General features: G+C 66.6%; 5 protein-coding genes across 5 annotated transcripts in view; 3 read left to right on the top strand and 2 right to left on the bottom strand.

Moving 5' to 3' along the window:
- Nucleotides 1-570, bottom strand: part of EMIHUDRAFT_249855 (hypothetical protein) — a gene marked incomplete at both ends in the record, with an annotated part of 1,334 nt that extends 764 nt beyond the window's left edge. Inside the window, one exon of the mRNA XM_005758852.1 lies at nucleotides 7-570. Coding sequence (XP_005758909.1) covers nucleotides 7-570 — 564 coding nt within the window. The remainder of the gene's footprint in view (nucleotides 1-6) is intronic.
- Nucleotides 571-1,947: 1,377 nt separating this feature from the next.
- On the bottom strand, nucleotides 1,948-5,369 carry EMIHUDRAFT_249856 (hypothetical protein; the record flags this gene model as incomplete). Its single annotated transcript, XM_005758853.1, has 4 exons — nucleotides 1,948-2,175; nucleotides 2,581-3,558; nucleotides 3,982-4,074; nucleotides 4,560-5,369. 4 exons carry the CDS (start codon nucleotides 5,367-5,369, stop codon nucleotides 1,948-1,950), a joined length of 2,109 nt encoding a protein of 702 aa, XP_005758910.1.
- A 4,157-nt stretch (nucleotides 5,370-9,526) lies between these two features.
- Nucleotides 9,527-11,176, top strand: EMIHUDRAFT_460111 (hypothetical protein; the record flags this gene model as incomplete). Its single annotated transcript, XM_005758854.1, has 5 exons — nucleotides 9,527-9,823; nucleotides 9,896-10,170; nucleotides 10,303-10,420; nucleotides 10,556-10,675; nucleotides 10,785-11,176. 5 exons carry the CDS (start codon nucleotides 9,527-9,529, stop codon nucleotides 10,998-11,000), a joined length of 1,026 nt encoding a protein of 341 aa, XP_005758911.1. The 3' UTR covers nucleotides 11,001-11,176.
- Nucleotides 11,177-11,354: 178 nt separating this feature from the next.
- Nucleotides 11,355-13,161, top strand: EMIHUDRAFT_446504 (hypothetical protein; the record flags this gene model as incomplete). The annotated part of the gene is made up of 7 exons (XM_005758855.1): nucleotides 11,355-11,538; nucleotides 11,653-11,800; nucleotides 11,879-12,245; nucleotides 12,333-12,392; nucleotides 12,712-12,806; nucleotides 12,926-12,961; nucleotides 13,050-13,161. Exons 1-7 carry the CDS (start codon nucleotides 11,367-11,369, stop codon nucleotides 13,159-13,161), a joined length of 990 nt encoding a protein of 329 aa, XP_005758912.1. The 5' UTR covers nucleotides 11,355-11,366.
- Nucleotides 13,162-13,474: 313 nt separating this feature from the next.
- EMIHUDRAFT_460113 (hypothetical protein) lies at nucleotides 13,475-14,922 on the top strand (the record flags this gene model as incomplete). The annotated part of the gene is made up of 2 exons (XM_005758856.1): nucleotides 13,475-14,794; nucleotides 14,904-14,922. The coding sequence occupies exons 1-2, from the start codon at nucleotides 13,530-13,532 to the stop codon at nucleotides 14,920-14,922; spliced, it is 1,284 nt and encodes a 427-aa protein (XP_005758913.1). The 5' UTR covers nucleotides 13,475-13,529.
- Between the last annotated feature and the right edge of the window lie 71 nt (nucleotides 14,923-14,993).

The following is a 14,993-nucleotide window of genomic DNA, read 5'->3' on the forward strand; positions in this document are numbered from 1 at the left end:
CCGCACCCCCTCGCAGATGATTGCGTCCTCGCTGCTGGTCCACATTGTGCGTGTGTGGTCGGAGCGCCGGCCATCGGCAGTGGGATCGAGGGGATCCGGAGGGGGCGCCCAATTCTTGTCGATGCCGCATGCTGCGAGAAGCTCGTCCAAATTCCGCCGCCCCTCAATCGAATCGCCGAGGCTGTGTCTGCGCTGAAGCCGGTGCCATCGGTTGCGCACTCCGTCGGCTGTGCGGCCCGGCAACTGGAGGGCAATCCTGCCCCACTGCGTTCCAACGCAGCGGAAGGTGGCGAGGATAATGACGTCCTCTTCGGAGCGCCACTCCGCCTTGCGCGCGCTCGTTCCCTGGCCTTCGCCCATCCCCAGCAGCGAGAACTTTTGCTTCTGTGGGGATGACGCGGGGTCGCGGGTGGCAGCGCCAGAGGAGGGCGGTGTCCTGGGGGCGTCGTCGCAGGGTGAGTCGGGCTGCATGAGCTCATGCAGCTGCTCAAAGTCGGCCGCGCCGATGTGGATCTGCCCCAGCGGGTCGAGCACTCGCATGTTGGGCCGCGGCAGTTGTTGGCCCGTCATGATGAGGCCGTCCGTCCCCGCCCTCTGGGTGCGCAACGACGATTCCTGTTGATTATCCGCCGCATTGAATTGGGATGCATTTTACGGGGTACGGCAAACAGGGACAGGTGAACGTGCTTGAGCACTTGAGCACCGGATAGGGTCGATTCCGCATGGTACGGGACCCCCTCACCTCCATCGGTCTATGCGTCGCAGAGCTGTCACATGCCAAGTTTAGTTACAGTGGGTTGCGGGCATTCCGCATTCGCCATTATCTCGCCACCTTTGTGGCGTTTGTTTGGGAGTTGGGTACTGGGTAGCAGCGCGGCCCCCCGGCCCCCCAGGACCCCACTATGCACTATAAGGGCCCCCTCCAGGGCTCGCACCTCAACCTCTCACAGACCAGCGCATAGGGCATAGCGCCATAGGACGTATTTTCTTCTCATGGTCTGAGGGTATCCTAAAAGTTCGGCCGATTTGGGTCAAAACGCTAAAAGCACGGCTAGCCGCAGATTTGGGGCAAAACGACAAAAGACAAAAGTGGGCCCGCCCGGGGCAAAATGGTAAAAGTCGCGCCGCCGCAGGCGCGCGAAAATTTTGGACATTCTACTCTCCGGCGAATGGGACCGAATGCCACTAGCCCCCCCAAGCCGGCAGATGGTCGGCAGCTGCAACCAAGCCAGCGGGTGAAAAGTGTTGTGGGAGGATGCGTCCTTATGTGTCACAAACTTGTAGCGCTACATGTTTGGACACACACCGGCGGGCGCTTTCGAGGCGAGCGGCAGCATTTTTTTAGCCATAGTTTAGCCATAGTGTTGCGGGAACTACTTTGCCGTTTGCGGGACGATAGCTAGGTACTTGCTGCACCCGGCGCGCAGCGCCGAAGAAATTTTTGAAAAATGCTAAAAGTTGGGCGCTCCGTCCTCCGCGAGACGACCAAAGTGGTAAAAAGTCGCACTCTCCCCTGAAGCTGAACCCGATCAAAAGCGTAAACGAAGCACCCGACGGCGACGCCGAGGCTCCAGAAACCTAACCCTCAGACTTATGTTCTTCTCATAAGTCATAACAAAGGCTGTGTCTCAGGCTGTGAACCGAGAGCCGAGAGATCAAAACGGGACGGCCAAGAGGCCATAAGTGCCCCGCATGTGCGGCGCGAGGAGCAAAAGGATACGGCGGCTCCCTCTCTACGTATACACTCACACACGACCCCACTACGCACTAGTCTTAACATGAGAGAGAGACTCGCCGAGTCCCGAGAGCGCGAGAGGCGCGCTCAACCAACAGCGCCGTCATCAAAAATCGAATCTCGATGCCTGGAGCGGACACCGAATCGCAGTGTAGAGAGACTACCCTCTACCGATCCGCACTCGCCCGCCCTGTCACGCGCCGTCGCCGGCGTCACGTCACCTGGAAGGCGACGATCTCCCCCGAGGCGTAGCCCACCGCGACGGTGTCCTCGGCCAGCCACAGCAGCGCGCATGGCTCGGCCGCCTCGCCGGACGGGTGGGTCGCGTCCTGCCGCACAAAGGTGTACAGCTGCGGCTTCATCAGCTGTGGCTGGGTGGGGTTGCCCTGCCCGCCCTTGCGCAGCGGCAGGCTGCGAGGCTGCCACACGCGCACCAGGCCCTGCGGGTCCACGGTCGCCAGCCGCGCGGGAGGCGTCGCAGGGTCGGGTGGCCACTCGTCGGTGGGCGGTGGAGCGACCTCGCCTGAGTCGGCACCGCGAGACGCTCAGCCCGACGCCACCGTGTGGACGTGCGTGCGTGCGTGCGTGCGTGCGTGCGTGCGTGCGTGCGTGCGTGCGTGCGTGCGTGCGCGCGTGCGTGCGTGCGTGCGTGCGTGCGTGCGTGCGTGCGTGCGTGCGTGCGCGCGCGCGTGCGTGTGTGCGTGCGTGTGTGCGTGTGTGTGCGTGCGTGCGTGCGCGTGCGTGCGGAGGTGTGTGCGGAGGGGGGAGGTGGAGGGAGGGGTGAGGCGGGGGGCGGCCGCACCGCCCGCCCACGCGACCGCCGCCGCCCGGTGGCCGATGCACACCCGCGGGACAGAGTCGGGCTTGCCGGCCGCCGGCCGCCACGGCTGCGAGCGGTACGGGTGCGGCGGCTGAGCGCCCGTGAAGTCAAAGACGACCGCCTGGCTGCCGCTTGCGGCGAGCCCTCCGCCGTCGGCGCTCCACTGCACGTCCTTGCCGTCGGTGCCGCAGTAGCCGCGCAGCGTGAGCGGGCTGGTCACGGGGGAGAGGCCCCACAGCTTGAGCGTGCCGTCGTACTCCGCCGCCGCGAGCCACTGCCCGCTGCTCGCCAGCGAGCGCACGACGCTGCCGATCTGCAGCTCATGCACCGTCGCCCCGGCGCGAGAGACGAGCCGCACACACCCCTTGACCGCCAAGGCGTACGCCCAGTGGAGCGGCTCTCCGCGCGGCGCGGCGCAGAGGGCGTGGACGGGCGAGGCGAGCTCGCAGACGTGCTCGAGCGTGCCGTCGGAGAGGCGGTAGCAGTGCGCGACCCGGCCCGCGGCGGCGACAAACGAGGCGGAGAACTCAAAGGCGCCGTCCCCGAGCACCGCCAGGCGGGAGACGGGGTGGCATCGCGGCCGCTTGCCCGCCTCGGGCTCCTCTCGCACGGCGTGCGATCGGACTACCGACCGGCTCGCCACACTCACCACGCGTGCGATCCCGTCCTCGCCTGCCAGCAGCAGGGTCTCGCCGCCGGCCGCCCACGCGACCGCATTCGGCGGGTCCTCGTGCAGCTCCTCGGTCGCGCCGAGCAACGACAGGTCCGAGCCGTCCACAAAGGTGACCGAGCCGCCGATGGTGGCGGCGGCGAGCAGGCCTCGCGGCGAGCGGCTCACGAGCTCGAGCGCTTCGGTCAGCTTTGCGGTGAAGCGAACCTGAAGGCCGCCTCGCGTGGTGGTTGGCTTCGGAGGCGGCTCCTCCGCCGCCGAGCTCCTGCCCTCGAAGGCGCGCTTCACGGCGAGCATGGCTGCTGGGATGCTGTCGCAGTGGTAGGGGGTGGCCTCCGCCGCGCAAAAACCGCGCAAAAAGCCTGCTGCACGAAGCGATCGTAGACCGGGGAGAGCTATAAAAAACGCACGGGCTGTCAGCGGAGCTGGGAAGAGGACCGCCGCAAGCGGCGTGGCGTGGAGCGGTTGAGCATCCCTCCGGGGGCCCCTCTGCGCCGGGGAGGCGTTGTTGGAGGCTAGGACGCAAGCGTCCGTCGCCCTTTTCAAACTCGGGGCCCCCTCCACCCGAATTTGGAGGGCCTAAAGGTTTAAGGTGTTGCTGCGCCGGGCCGAGATCGGGCCGAGATCCATCGGCTCCACGACCCGCCACAGAGAGCGAGACACGGGGGGCGAGAGACAGAGGCGGGTACACTCACAGAGGCGGGTACACCCCCCCCCCCCCACACACACACCACACACACACACACAGACCGCCACCTGCGCCGACTGCGCCGCCCCTCCCGCCTTTCCGCCGCAGGCCGTCCTCGCTCCGCTGTCGAGCTCGCAGAGGCACTGGCGGGCTGGAACAGCCTGACGGCGGGCCTCTCCCTCGACCGCAGCGGCAAGCCGACCGAGGGCGGCGACGAGGCGGGCGGCGACGGCGAGGAGTCAGGCGGCCTCGAGCACGGCGGCTTCGAGTCCTTGCACGACGCGGCACGGCCCCGAAGCGTCTCGTCGCGCATCCCGTCCGTGCGGCAGCACACAAAGACGGTGCAGCGGCTATTTATTCGAGAATTGTGATCCCAAAAAATGGAAAAAGAGAAGAGCTCAGACGAAGGTGAGGGCACACCGGCCAACGCACACCAGCTCGTGTGCGCGCAGGCGCGTCCACGGTCCAGGTCCGCAGGTGCGTGGGCCACACATGGCCCACAGGCGGCCGCGGGGGACCCCACAACACGTCAGACGGAGAGAGTATATGCGTCTGGTAAGGCGTAGCGTTCGCGCGCAGAACTGGAAGCAATCGCACGATGAAGCGTCGAATGTGTGAGCACGCGGTACTTTCAGTCAACAGGCACCTCGGGCCATGGGGCGCCGATCGTGAAGTACTTCTTTGCAAACTCGACGTCCATCCCGGCACTGATTCCGAGGTCGACGTGGCCAGTCGCAAGGTGCAAACACGGCATGATTTCATGGTAGGGAAAGGGCGGCCCTTGGTGACCATATCCGTCAAAGTCGTGATAGTTGACGAGTCCCTCCTTCTCTGGCAGAGCCTCTGTTTCATAGCAGATGGTACCGTTCTCTACAATGCAAATGCCAAGCTGATCGAGTCCCGAGAAGTGGAACATGCGGAAGGAGGAAAGGTCTCGGCGCCTCGTCGCGAAAATGGAGAGCATCATCGAGTACAAGCCCTTTCCGTCCTCCCGCTGCTCCCATGGCGTGTCCAGATCTGCCAAGGCCTCCGTCAGCCAAGCCGGCCGCGTTGCGTCGGTCCAGGGCTGAGGGTTGCAGATCCGGTCCCAGCCCTCTGTGAAGCTGGTGACAGGCGCGCTCCACGCTGCGCTCCAGTCGAGGGCGGGCACTGCGAGCTCGACGGAGAAGACGTACGCAGGTAGGTCCGGGAAGCTGGGCGGCGGCTCTGGTGAAACAGCGGCAAGTTGCTTTCGGTATATCGACTTGAAAGATAGTGACGTTGGCACGAGCTCCAGCAAGCTCTTGAGGCAAGGGAACCTCGCCAACGCGAACTCCCGCCACATTTCGTCGCCGGCTGCGATGATCGGTGCTCGAAGCTGTTGGCTCGTCTGCGCCATGGCGCACAGCACTGACGCGCCGCCGCGGCGGGCGATGTGCGCGAGCAGATCTGCTTCGAGGTCGAGGAGGGCGACCATGGCGCTTCGTTTGGCAGGGTTCGGGCTCCAAGGCAGGGTTCGGGCTCCGCGTGAGGGTGCCATGGCGCGTGAAGTTGTTGCGCAAGCGGAGAAACGGCAGCCGGTGCTGCTTGCGTGAGCGACTTACTAAAAGGAGGGCGCCTGGGTCTAAATTTAGTGCGGTGTGAAGTGTTTATCTACTGCATCTTTAGCGCAACTTTAGCGCAACTTTAGTGCAAATTTAGCGCGAGTTCACTGCGACTTTACATCCAGATTTAGCGAGGTTTAGTGCGTCTTTAGTCCAGCCGCGCAGTAGGATCCAGCCGCAGACCCTCGCTGGGCCTCCATCCCCCTCTCCCCCTGCAGTTCCCTGCCCACTCGCAAAAGTTCCCCGTCCCATCCCCAACCAACCGAACCTGGGCACCAACCCTTGGGTCCAGATGACGATCCCTCTACAAACGAGGGAAGAGGGACGCCTCACGAGACTACAGAGGGCCTCGACCAGGACACTTGCACGGTCAGACCACTCCAATCACTACCACAAGGAGAAGGAGCTCACAGATGAGCAGCTCGCGGCAAAGGCCGCGGCACGCAAGGCCAAGAAGACCAGGCAGAGGGAGCGCCGGGCGAAGGAGGCCGAGCGCGCCGCGAGCGAGGCCGAGCGCGCGGAGCGCCCACGCGCGCAGCTACGCGCGAACATCGAGTACGTGATGGAAGGACTACGGTCTGCAGCTGCGCGGGCGCGCAGCCAGGCGGGGTCCAAGACTCGGGTCACCTACTCGCTGCCTCCGGAGAGGGACGACGGATATCGGCGCGGCCCCAGCGTGATGTGCGCCACGGCCCCCCAGGCACCGTGGCGACGACCGTCGCGCAGGACTGGCTCGCAAACGAGCTGGCCGAGTACGGAGAGATTGATGCGGCATGCCGCGACAGGTTTGTCATGCACCTGATGACGGCCGCCGGCGCCTCGGCGCTGGCCGACGCCGTGTTCGGGTTCAAGGCTGGCGAGACGATGCAGACCTCTCGCCCGACCTCCGCGTCGGGCGAGGACGACGACGAGGACACCGGCTCCGAGGAGTATTCCGACGACAGGGCGTCCGACTACAAGCTGGCTTCACCCATATCTTACCCCTTCTGCCCCCCCCTCCTCCGACCCCCCAGGGCTAGAAGGGGAGCTAGAGAGAGCGACACCCTGTCGCAAAATGCCTCCTGCAAGAAAAATGAGCACTTGAGCACTGGATAGGGTCGATTCCGCAAGGTACGGGACCCCTCGATCGTCTCGCCCTCCCTCACTCACTGGTGTGTTCCTTGGGGGGGGTCCTAACAAACACGGTACAGGATCGAGGTGCACGCTGCTGAGGGACCCCAGAGGGTAGATCGAGCAGTGTCGTCCCCCCTCTCCATCATCTCCCTGGGAGACGTCGGCGGCGATGGCGGTGTGACCGATCGAGCTACAAGAGGAGCTTGTTCAGCAGGATCAGGGTGGGCGGAGCAGTACCTCACTTCCTCAATGGGTCGACTCAATGGGTGAGCTTCAGAACCCCAGCAGTCTCGGACCCATCACCCATCGGCCCGTGTGGATTCGAACCACCGCCGGGATGGAAGCTTCCTGCTTCCATCTGATTAGTTGTCCATTCTTCTCCCTGGTGCAAGAGCGGAGAGGGCTCGGACGGCACGCGTGACGGGGGAGGGCAGAGAGGATGCGGGGCGGGGGGGGGGGGAGGGGGGGGGGGGGGGGGGCTCCCCCCTGCAAAAAGCATCAAAAAAATTTTGAAAAACCCCCGGAAGGGGGGGGGGGGAACCCTGTGTTTTTTTGAAGGAGGAAGTTTCTTCCGGAAGGAAGTTTTCCCTGCCCTTTAGAAGGGGGTCCCCCCCCCCAACCGCTTACTAGGAACCCCTCGCCTTATTGTTTGGCCCCCCCAGGCCACACACAGACCTCTAGACCGGTCACTGGGGCCGACAATTAGGGTTCAAACACGCCCGGGAGACAGCCCAAACACAGTTACTTCATAGTTACTTCTGCGGCATTCTGGCGCACATGTCGGCCGAGCGCGCGCCCCCTGCTGCCGGCAAACGGTCTCCTGAGAGCCCTCCTACACCCTTGCCACCCCCCCAGCCCAAGACATCATCGAGGCCTGGAATGCGCGCGCCGTCAGGCTGCTCGTCGTCGTCGGGCTCACCCGCAGCAGCAGGTGCAGCCGCCGCAGGAGCCTCCGCAGGCGAAGGCGCAGCGGCTGGGGCGGCTCTGCCGCCGCGCCGATGCGGCGGGAGGAGCTCGACACCGAGCTGGGGGCCGACCCGCACGAGGTCATCATCGGCGGTTCCATACTCCGCTTGCACGACCGGCGGCGGCAACGTGCTTGGGCCAGCTGCACCTGGGGCCGGCGCCCACTGCAGCCTTGTGGAAGCTGCTGCTGCGAGTAGTGCCGCCGCTGGGCCCGGCGCCGCCGCGGCGGCAGCGGGCGTCTTTCCCTTTGCACGCTTTGGGGCCATCTGACGCTCGACCCGACCCGGTCACGGTCGCAGTCAAAGCTGTCACGGGTCAGCGAGTCAACGACATGGTGACGACACGATCGAAGGCGAAGCATGAAGCCCCGCAAGGCGCTGCCGCGCCTCAAGGCGCGCCTCTGCCGCACGCGCTCACATCATGCACCGCGCGCCGCGAGCCGGGACGTGCCGTCCGTTTCAGTCCATCGCGCCATCGCCCGCCGACAACAGTTTGAGCATGATTATCTCCGGCAGTGCTCCGTTTCTTTTTTCACGCCTTCACGCGGTGCAGGCGCCCCCGACTGTACTGAGCGCACCCCCCACCGTCCCCTGCCAGGCCCAAGCATGCCGCAGGCTCCGGTGAGGCCGCCTGGGGAGCGCAGGAGGTCCCTTCGCCTCCGCGACCAAGTGCACGATACGCCCGGCGTACACAAGTCCTAAGAACAAGCCCCGGCGGGCGCGGTGGAGCTCCTACACCGACTCCGACGGTGACCACCGCTCCTCAGAGGAGTATTAGGGAGCGGGTCCGCTCCAGTCCAGGTCTGCCCTGTGTCTAGGGAGCTGTGGGCGGGGGCTAGGGGCCATTGCAGGCGCGGGGCGGGGATAGTTACTTCTCGAAGTAAGTAGTTACTTCAGGAAGTAACTCCTTCAGATAGACACCTGGGACGGGATGCTGAGTGAGGACCTGTGTAAGTGCGTGGTGTACAAGTGTCGTGTCTACTAGCTCCGAGTAGAGGGGGCGTTCTGAAGTTGCTTCTTTAGCATGCGGTGGACTGTCGGCTGCGAGGACGGTCGCATTTGCGCGAGGCGAGGCGAGCATTCAGACGCGTTGCATGCGCCATGACTCGCGCCAGCGGCAGCGCGTGCGGAAGCTCCTGGCTGAGCGTTGAGTCCAGGCGAGTTGTGCTGGCCACGATCGCTACGCCAAGCCGAGCTGACGCGCCGAGAGGCGCCGGCCAGTCGCAGCCGTGAGGCATGCCACAGCAGCAGAGGCACCTGCCACCCATTGGGCGGGCAGACAGAAGGCCAGGGCAGCACTGGCAAGTGCAACGCGCCTCATGTCGGAGAGCGACCGTGCCTCGTTCGCCGCTTTGGGATGTAGAGTTTGTTGTAGAGATTTCACGTTGTAGAGCGCCTCTACATCGCTCTATACAACGCACGCGCCTCGTCACGCGGCGGATGTAGAGCTCTACAGCTCTACAGCGCTCTCCAGCTCTACAGCTCTACAGCTCTACAGCGCTCTACACTCTACATCCTCTACACCCTCCCTCAGTCTGTCTGACCGTGGAGTACTCGAGTATCGCATGGGTGGGTTTCTTCTCTCGCCTTGTCGAGCCTCTGACGCTACTCTGAGCTGTGTGTGAGTGACGATGTGAGGTATGTGAGCCCAGGGTTACTGGGTTACACAATAATTCTGTCTCCGGCGTGTACACGTAACACGAATGAAAAATTCTAGATAGATCTTTTAGCAAAATTCTCAACAACAAAATTCTCCCGCTCCCGCGCGCGCGCGACGAAGAACAAGAAGGCTACGGTACCGGCCCCAGCTTCGGCTGAGGGCTGACAAGCTGCCGAGCCCAAATCACTGTGAGATTCTTGTTGGTTTTCTAAAGCTCTCTCTCGAAAACCAGCCCGAACACGAAAAAGAAATCTGGCGTCCTGGCAATTGGAGCTCCAAGCCTGCCGCTTCGATGGCCAGCCCAGAGGAGCCCGCCGTCGCCGTCGAGGAGGTCCAGGACTCTGCAGAGACCGTGATCGCCACCGTCGTTGCAATCGTGGCTGGCCTCATCGTCATCGTGATCGCCCTCGGCTTCCGGCGGAAGCGCGAGGCCGAGCGCGTTGTGGCCCGGGAGAAGGCGGCGGCTGCCAAGCGCAAGGCGCCTCCTCCCGGTGCGGTGGCCCGCGCCGACCTCTCTGCGGTGGAGAAGCTGGCGCGCACCGCCGGCGCCGACCCGGACGCCTTCCTCGCCGGCCTCGCCACCACCGAGGTTCTCGGCCGGCTCGCGTCGCCTCTCTCGCCGGCCGCCGCCGCGGCGGTGCGAAAGGCGCTGGCCGGCAAGGCGGAGCTACCGCCAGAGGGCGACGGCGCGGCGGCGGTCGCCGCCGCCCTGGTCCACACCCACCTCCGCCGCGGGGAGCTTCCCGCGCGGCTCTGGCCAAAGCGCGACGCGGATGAGGCCGAGGCTGCAGTTGAGGCGGTGGCGGAGGCGGCCGTCAAGCTGACGCGGCACGGGTTCGAGGCGGCGTGCAAGGGCGGGTCGCCGGAGGCCGCGCGCTGCCTCCTCCAGCTGCTCGCCTGCCTCCGCCTCCAGCGGCCCGCTTGGGACCACGAGCCGTCGCGCCGCGCCTCAGAGGAGGCGCTCGCGGACGCAGGCCGCGCCGCCCCGACGGCGCAGGCCTGCCGCGGCCGCGCCTCTTGACACGCGTCTCTGTGAGCAGGCCTCCCCCTACCGCGCCTCGCGGCGAGCGCCTCGGCGGCGTCGTGGATGGGCGGCGCGGGCGGCGCGGTGAGCGCTGGCTCGGTCGCTATGCTCAAGGTCCGCCTCTCGCGGGCCCACGCAAAGGAGGCTGCCGCCGCCGCAAAGGTGCGCCGCTCACCCCTCTCCACACCACCCCTCCCCCACACCACCCCTCCCCCACACCGTCCCCGCCGCACCCCTCCGCACCGCACCGACCCTCCTGCCCACGGCATCCCCGCCCCCTCCCCCCCCCCCGCGCAGCGCGGCGCGACCTCCTTCGCCGGCAAGTGGAGCACCGCCAACGGACGTGCGCCCGTGCGCGTGTGCGAGAGCTACACGTGCCTCGTCTCGCGCCGCGGCGGGCCCGCCGGCGGCGCGGAGGCGAGCGGCCGAGAGAGAGGCTTAGACGACGCGTGACACGATTGCGGCGTCGGTTCGCGCCCCTCCGGTGACGGTGACGGTGACGGCCTCCTCCCCGCCTGGGCGCCAGGCGATGGTTGGCTTTCTCGAGGCGGACGTCCTCGACCCGGCGGCGCCGACGGCGGAGGCGGAGCTCAAGATCGTCGCGCCGCTCGAGGCGGGCGAGTATGAGCTGCGCGTGCAGGCGCTCTCGCTCGCGGTGCTCGGCGTCGAGGCCTCCGCCTCCGCCTCGCTCGTCGTCACCCCCGCGCCGATCGACGACGCCGACGACCTGGACGACTATTGAAGCACTGGCGGTGACGCCTCGCGCCGAGGAGAATAAATAAATAAATAAACCGCACATCCCAAGCTAGGGCTGGGTCGGCACGGATTGGAGATCCCTCACACCAAGATCGTGCAGGGCGGGGACACATGTCCCTAAATCCCATCTCGTTTCAGAGTTGACCGTTTTATTTATTTATTTAGGGCTGGGGGGTCGAGGTACGAGGACAGCCCCCACACCTTTGCAGGATTTTGCAAAATCGAGGGGGGGGGGGGGGGGGGCGCATCGCCGCGCGGAGAGGGCTGGGCACAGGGCACAGGGGATCTCTCTCGCAGAGAGAGGTGCTCGCAAGAATTCTTTTCCCAACCAGTCGGAAATCTGTGCTCCTGCATGTTCAGCCGAGTACGCAGCCCCACCCGGAGGGCGGGCGACAAAGCTTCGCCGCGCGGCACGGTCGCCACCACCACGGCTGTCAGCGTGGAGGACGCCTTTGTGATCGGCGCGCTCCACCGCGGTCAGATTGGTCCGACGTACAAGACAGCTGGCCGAAAAATACCCGCCGGTCTGCGGCACGCCCATCCCGCGCGCGGCCGCACCGACGCTGCTCTCTGGCTCGCTGCGCGCCGCCCGGCGCGGCCCGCCCTCGCGTGACACCTTCACCCACCACGGCCGGCAGGCTCAACGTGCGAGATGTCCTTCGAGTTGGATTGCGCGTCGGTGATGGCGTGGAGCTGGGAGGAGCGGAGCGGCGGCGACGTCGTCTTCAAGGCGGTCCTCCCCGGCCTCGACCGTGACTTTGAGGAGGAGCTGTCGCGCGCCGCTGGGTGAGAGAGACACACTTCCGGGACACCTCCCCTCGCGCCGACACGGCGTCACTCTGCCCCTGCGGCTTTGGCGCCTAGGCCGGGCGTGGCGGCCGAGGGGGCGGTGCTGAGCGCGCACACGAGCGGCGTGCTGCGCGTGCCTGCCGGCTCCGTGATGCTGACCTGGTCCAACGTCAGCGGCTGGTCGGAGCGGACAGTCAGCTACCGCGTCATGAGCTGCAGCCGGGACGCCCTCGAGATGGAGCGGGAGCGGATGGCGGCGGAGGCGGCGAGGGCGGCGAGGGCGGCGGAGGAGGAGGCGGCCCTCGCGCGCAAGCAGCTGCTCCTCTCAAAGGCCGAGATGCAGCCGAGATGCAGCCGAGATGCAGCCGAGATGCAGCCGAGATGCAGCCGAGATGCAGCCGAGATGCAGCCGAGATGCAGCCGAGATAGCCGCAAGCCGCAGGTCCTCTCAACGGCGAGCGCGAGCACGTTGGCGCGTGCCTCAGGCGTGCCTGTGACGCGTCCGCGACACGCCCTCCTCTCACTGCAGGCGAGCAGTGTCGCGAGCAGCTTTGCGGCGCTGCTGCAGGAGCGGGCTGCTGTCGAGCAGGCAGACGCCGAGATCTGGGGGGATCTGGGGGGGGATCTGGGGGGATCTGGGGAGATATTGAGGGCTGCTGTCGAGCAGGCGCAGAAGACACGCGAGCATCACGCACGCACGCACGCACGCACGCACGCACGCACGCACGCACGCACGCACGCACGCACGCACGCACGCACGCACGCACGCACGCACACAACTAGGCCAGCCTCGCTCCTTTCGCCCGCACCCCACCGCCCCCTGCCTGGCCGCCCCACCGCCTCGCCGCCCCACCGCCCAACCGCTCGCCGCGTCACCGCCTGACCGGGTACCGCTGGCGGCGGCGCAGGCGGAGGCGCAGGAGGCACTGGCCGCGTGCGATCGCGCAGAGGCGGAGGCGGAGGCAGCGGCCGCGGCGGCAGCGGCGGCAACGGATGAGGAGAGGTGCGGCTCCGGCTCCCGCCGACGTCCCCATTGCCTCGCTCCCCTCGCCCCGCCCTCTTCTCCGCTGCCGCGCCCCCTCCCAGCACGAGCCCCCCCTCCCGCCGCTTGCTCCTCCTCAGGGAGGACCTCGAGGCGGCCGCAGCAGCAGCAGCAAGGCACCTCCCCCCCCCCCTCCCTCCCCACCCTTTCGCCAGCCGCGCCCACTCCCGGAGTGCGGTGGCGACGCCCCTCCCTCCCCGGCAGGCGATCCGAGGAGGCCCGGCGCGTGGCGCGAAAGGAGGTCGCAGAGGCGGTCGCGGCGGACAAGGCGGCGATAGCCGCGGGGGCGGCCACGACGGGGCAGCGGAGCAAATAGCGAGAGGGGCCAGTTTCCCCCTTCCATGTGAGAGCACCGTCGTTGTCGATACCCCGCGCCACGTTGCCACCGCATCGCTGGATGGGAGGCCACTGCGTTCGTCTGGCCTGCATTTGAGCCGCGCCGTGCCGTGGCGTTGGCTATCGCGGGAGGGCCAAGACAGCTCGTGCGGTTTTGGGAACGTCTTGATTGTGCCCGAGTCGTGTATGCCATTGGAGAGCGCGACGCGCCGAGGGCGCGATGATATTTACTAAGACCCATAAAGTCGTGGGGCACATTTTGGTGAATTCTTTTCCACCTCCTCAAGCCCCAACTCTGCCGAACGCGACACGGCGACGCCGAACTCTGGGCCTATTTCATCGCGAGACATGCCGGGAGTCTGCTTTCCCGCCGATACCGAGGGCGTGCGCTCCACGTCTGCCTTTGGAAAGGAGGTCTTCAGTGCCGTCGCTGCTGCTCTGGGCGACGAGCCGCTCGCACAGGCCATCGTGAGCGAGAAGGACTGGCGCCACACGTACAACGCGCACATGCTCAAGGTATTCGAGGCGCAGCTTCGGGCGGATCCGGCAGTGGCTTTGGCCTCGCTAAAGAAAGGTCTGGAGAAGGCGACGGCCATGGACTTTGAGCCCAAGGACGGCACGCCTGCTGTGCCTCTTGCTGTGGCTGGGTCCATTGACGTCAAGCCTTTCGGAACTTGGGCAATCCACGGCACTGGCAACGCACTGAAGACGATCTCCGTGCCGTACAACGGCAGCGTCCTTTCAGGCGCGTCGCTCAGCTTCCAGCTCGACAAGTGGGCGCGTCGAGGCACGATGGAGGCGGACTGTGCCGAAGCCATCAAGGAGGGCGTCCGGCTCGACACGTTCAAGGGGCGCACCTTCATTCTGATCGGAGCGGGCTCGGAGCTCGGTCCGCTGCGCCCGCTGCTGCTCGCCGGCGCGACCGTCGCTGCCGTCGCCACGCGCAAGCCGCAGCGGTGGGCGGAGCTCATCGAGTTCGCGCAGACGACTGCGGGCACGCTGCTGCTGCCGGTGCCTTCGGGGGTGGCGAGTGACTGTCCGGACGTGGCGGCGGTGGCGGCGGTGGCCGGCGCCGACATTTTGGCGGAGACGCCTGCGCTTGCCGCTTGGGTGGCGGGTGTGGTGCGCTCGTCCGCCGGGCCGGTGACGCTCGGCACATACCTGTACGCCGACGGCGAGGCGAACGTGCGTATCACCGCGGCGGCCGACGTCCTGACGCAGGCGGCGATGCGCGCGGCCGCCGCCTCGCGCCGCGAGCTCAGCCTGGCTTACCTGCCCTCGCAAACGGTGGCACACGTCATCCCCGCAGCCGCGGCGGAGGCGCAGCGGGCCAACGCGGCGAAGGCGCCCTGGTGGCAGTCGATGATGCGCTATCGTCTCGCCATACGCCCGCCGCTCAGCGGCGCGGCGGGCAGCGCGGCCGCGGAGCCGACGTACGTGCACGACGCCTACTCGATGACGCAGGGGCCAAATTACGCGCTCGCGCAGCACATGCGCCAGTGGCGTGCGATGCTCGCGTACACTGAGGGCTACGCCGTCTCCGCGCCGATGGCGCCGGCCGCACGGACCGCGTCCATGCTGCATGTGCACACCGTCGCGACGGCGCTCGACGGGTTCGGGTATTTCCGACCCCTCGAGGCCTTCGAGCCAGACTGTCTGCGCGCGTGCCTGGCAGACTCCACCTCGGGCAGGAGCTGTGCTCGGACGAGCTCCCGCTCACAGATGCCTGCCGCGACAATAGGCGGCGCTACTCGCCGTGGAGCTCTCGACGCCGATGCCGGCGCTGCCCTCGCCCTTCCACCTCTTCACTCG

The sequence above is a fragment of the Emiliania huxleyi genome (assembly GCF_000372725.1).
Source record: "Emiliania huxleyi CCMP1516 unplaced genomic scaffold EMIHUscaffold_834, whole genome shotgun sequence".
Lineage (NCBI taxonomy): Eukaryota > Haptophyta > Isochrysidales > Noelaerhabdaceae > Emiliania > Emiliania huxleyi.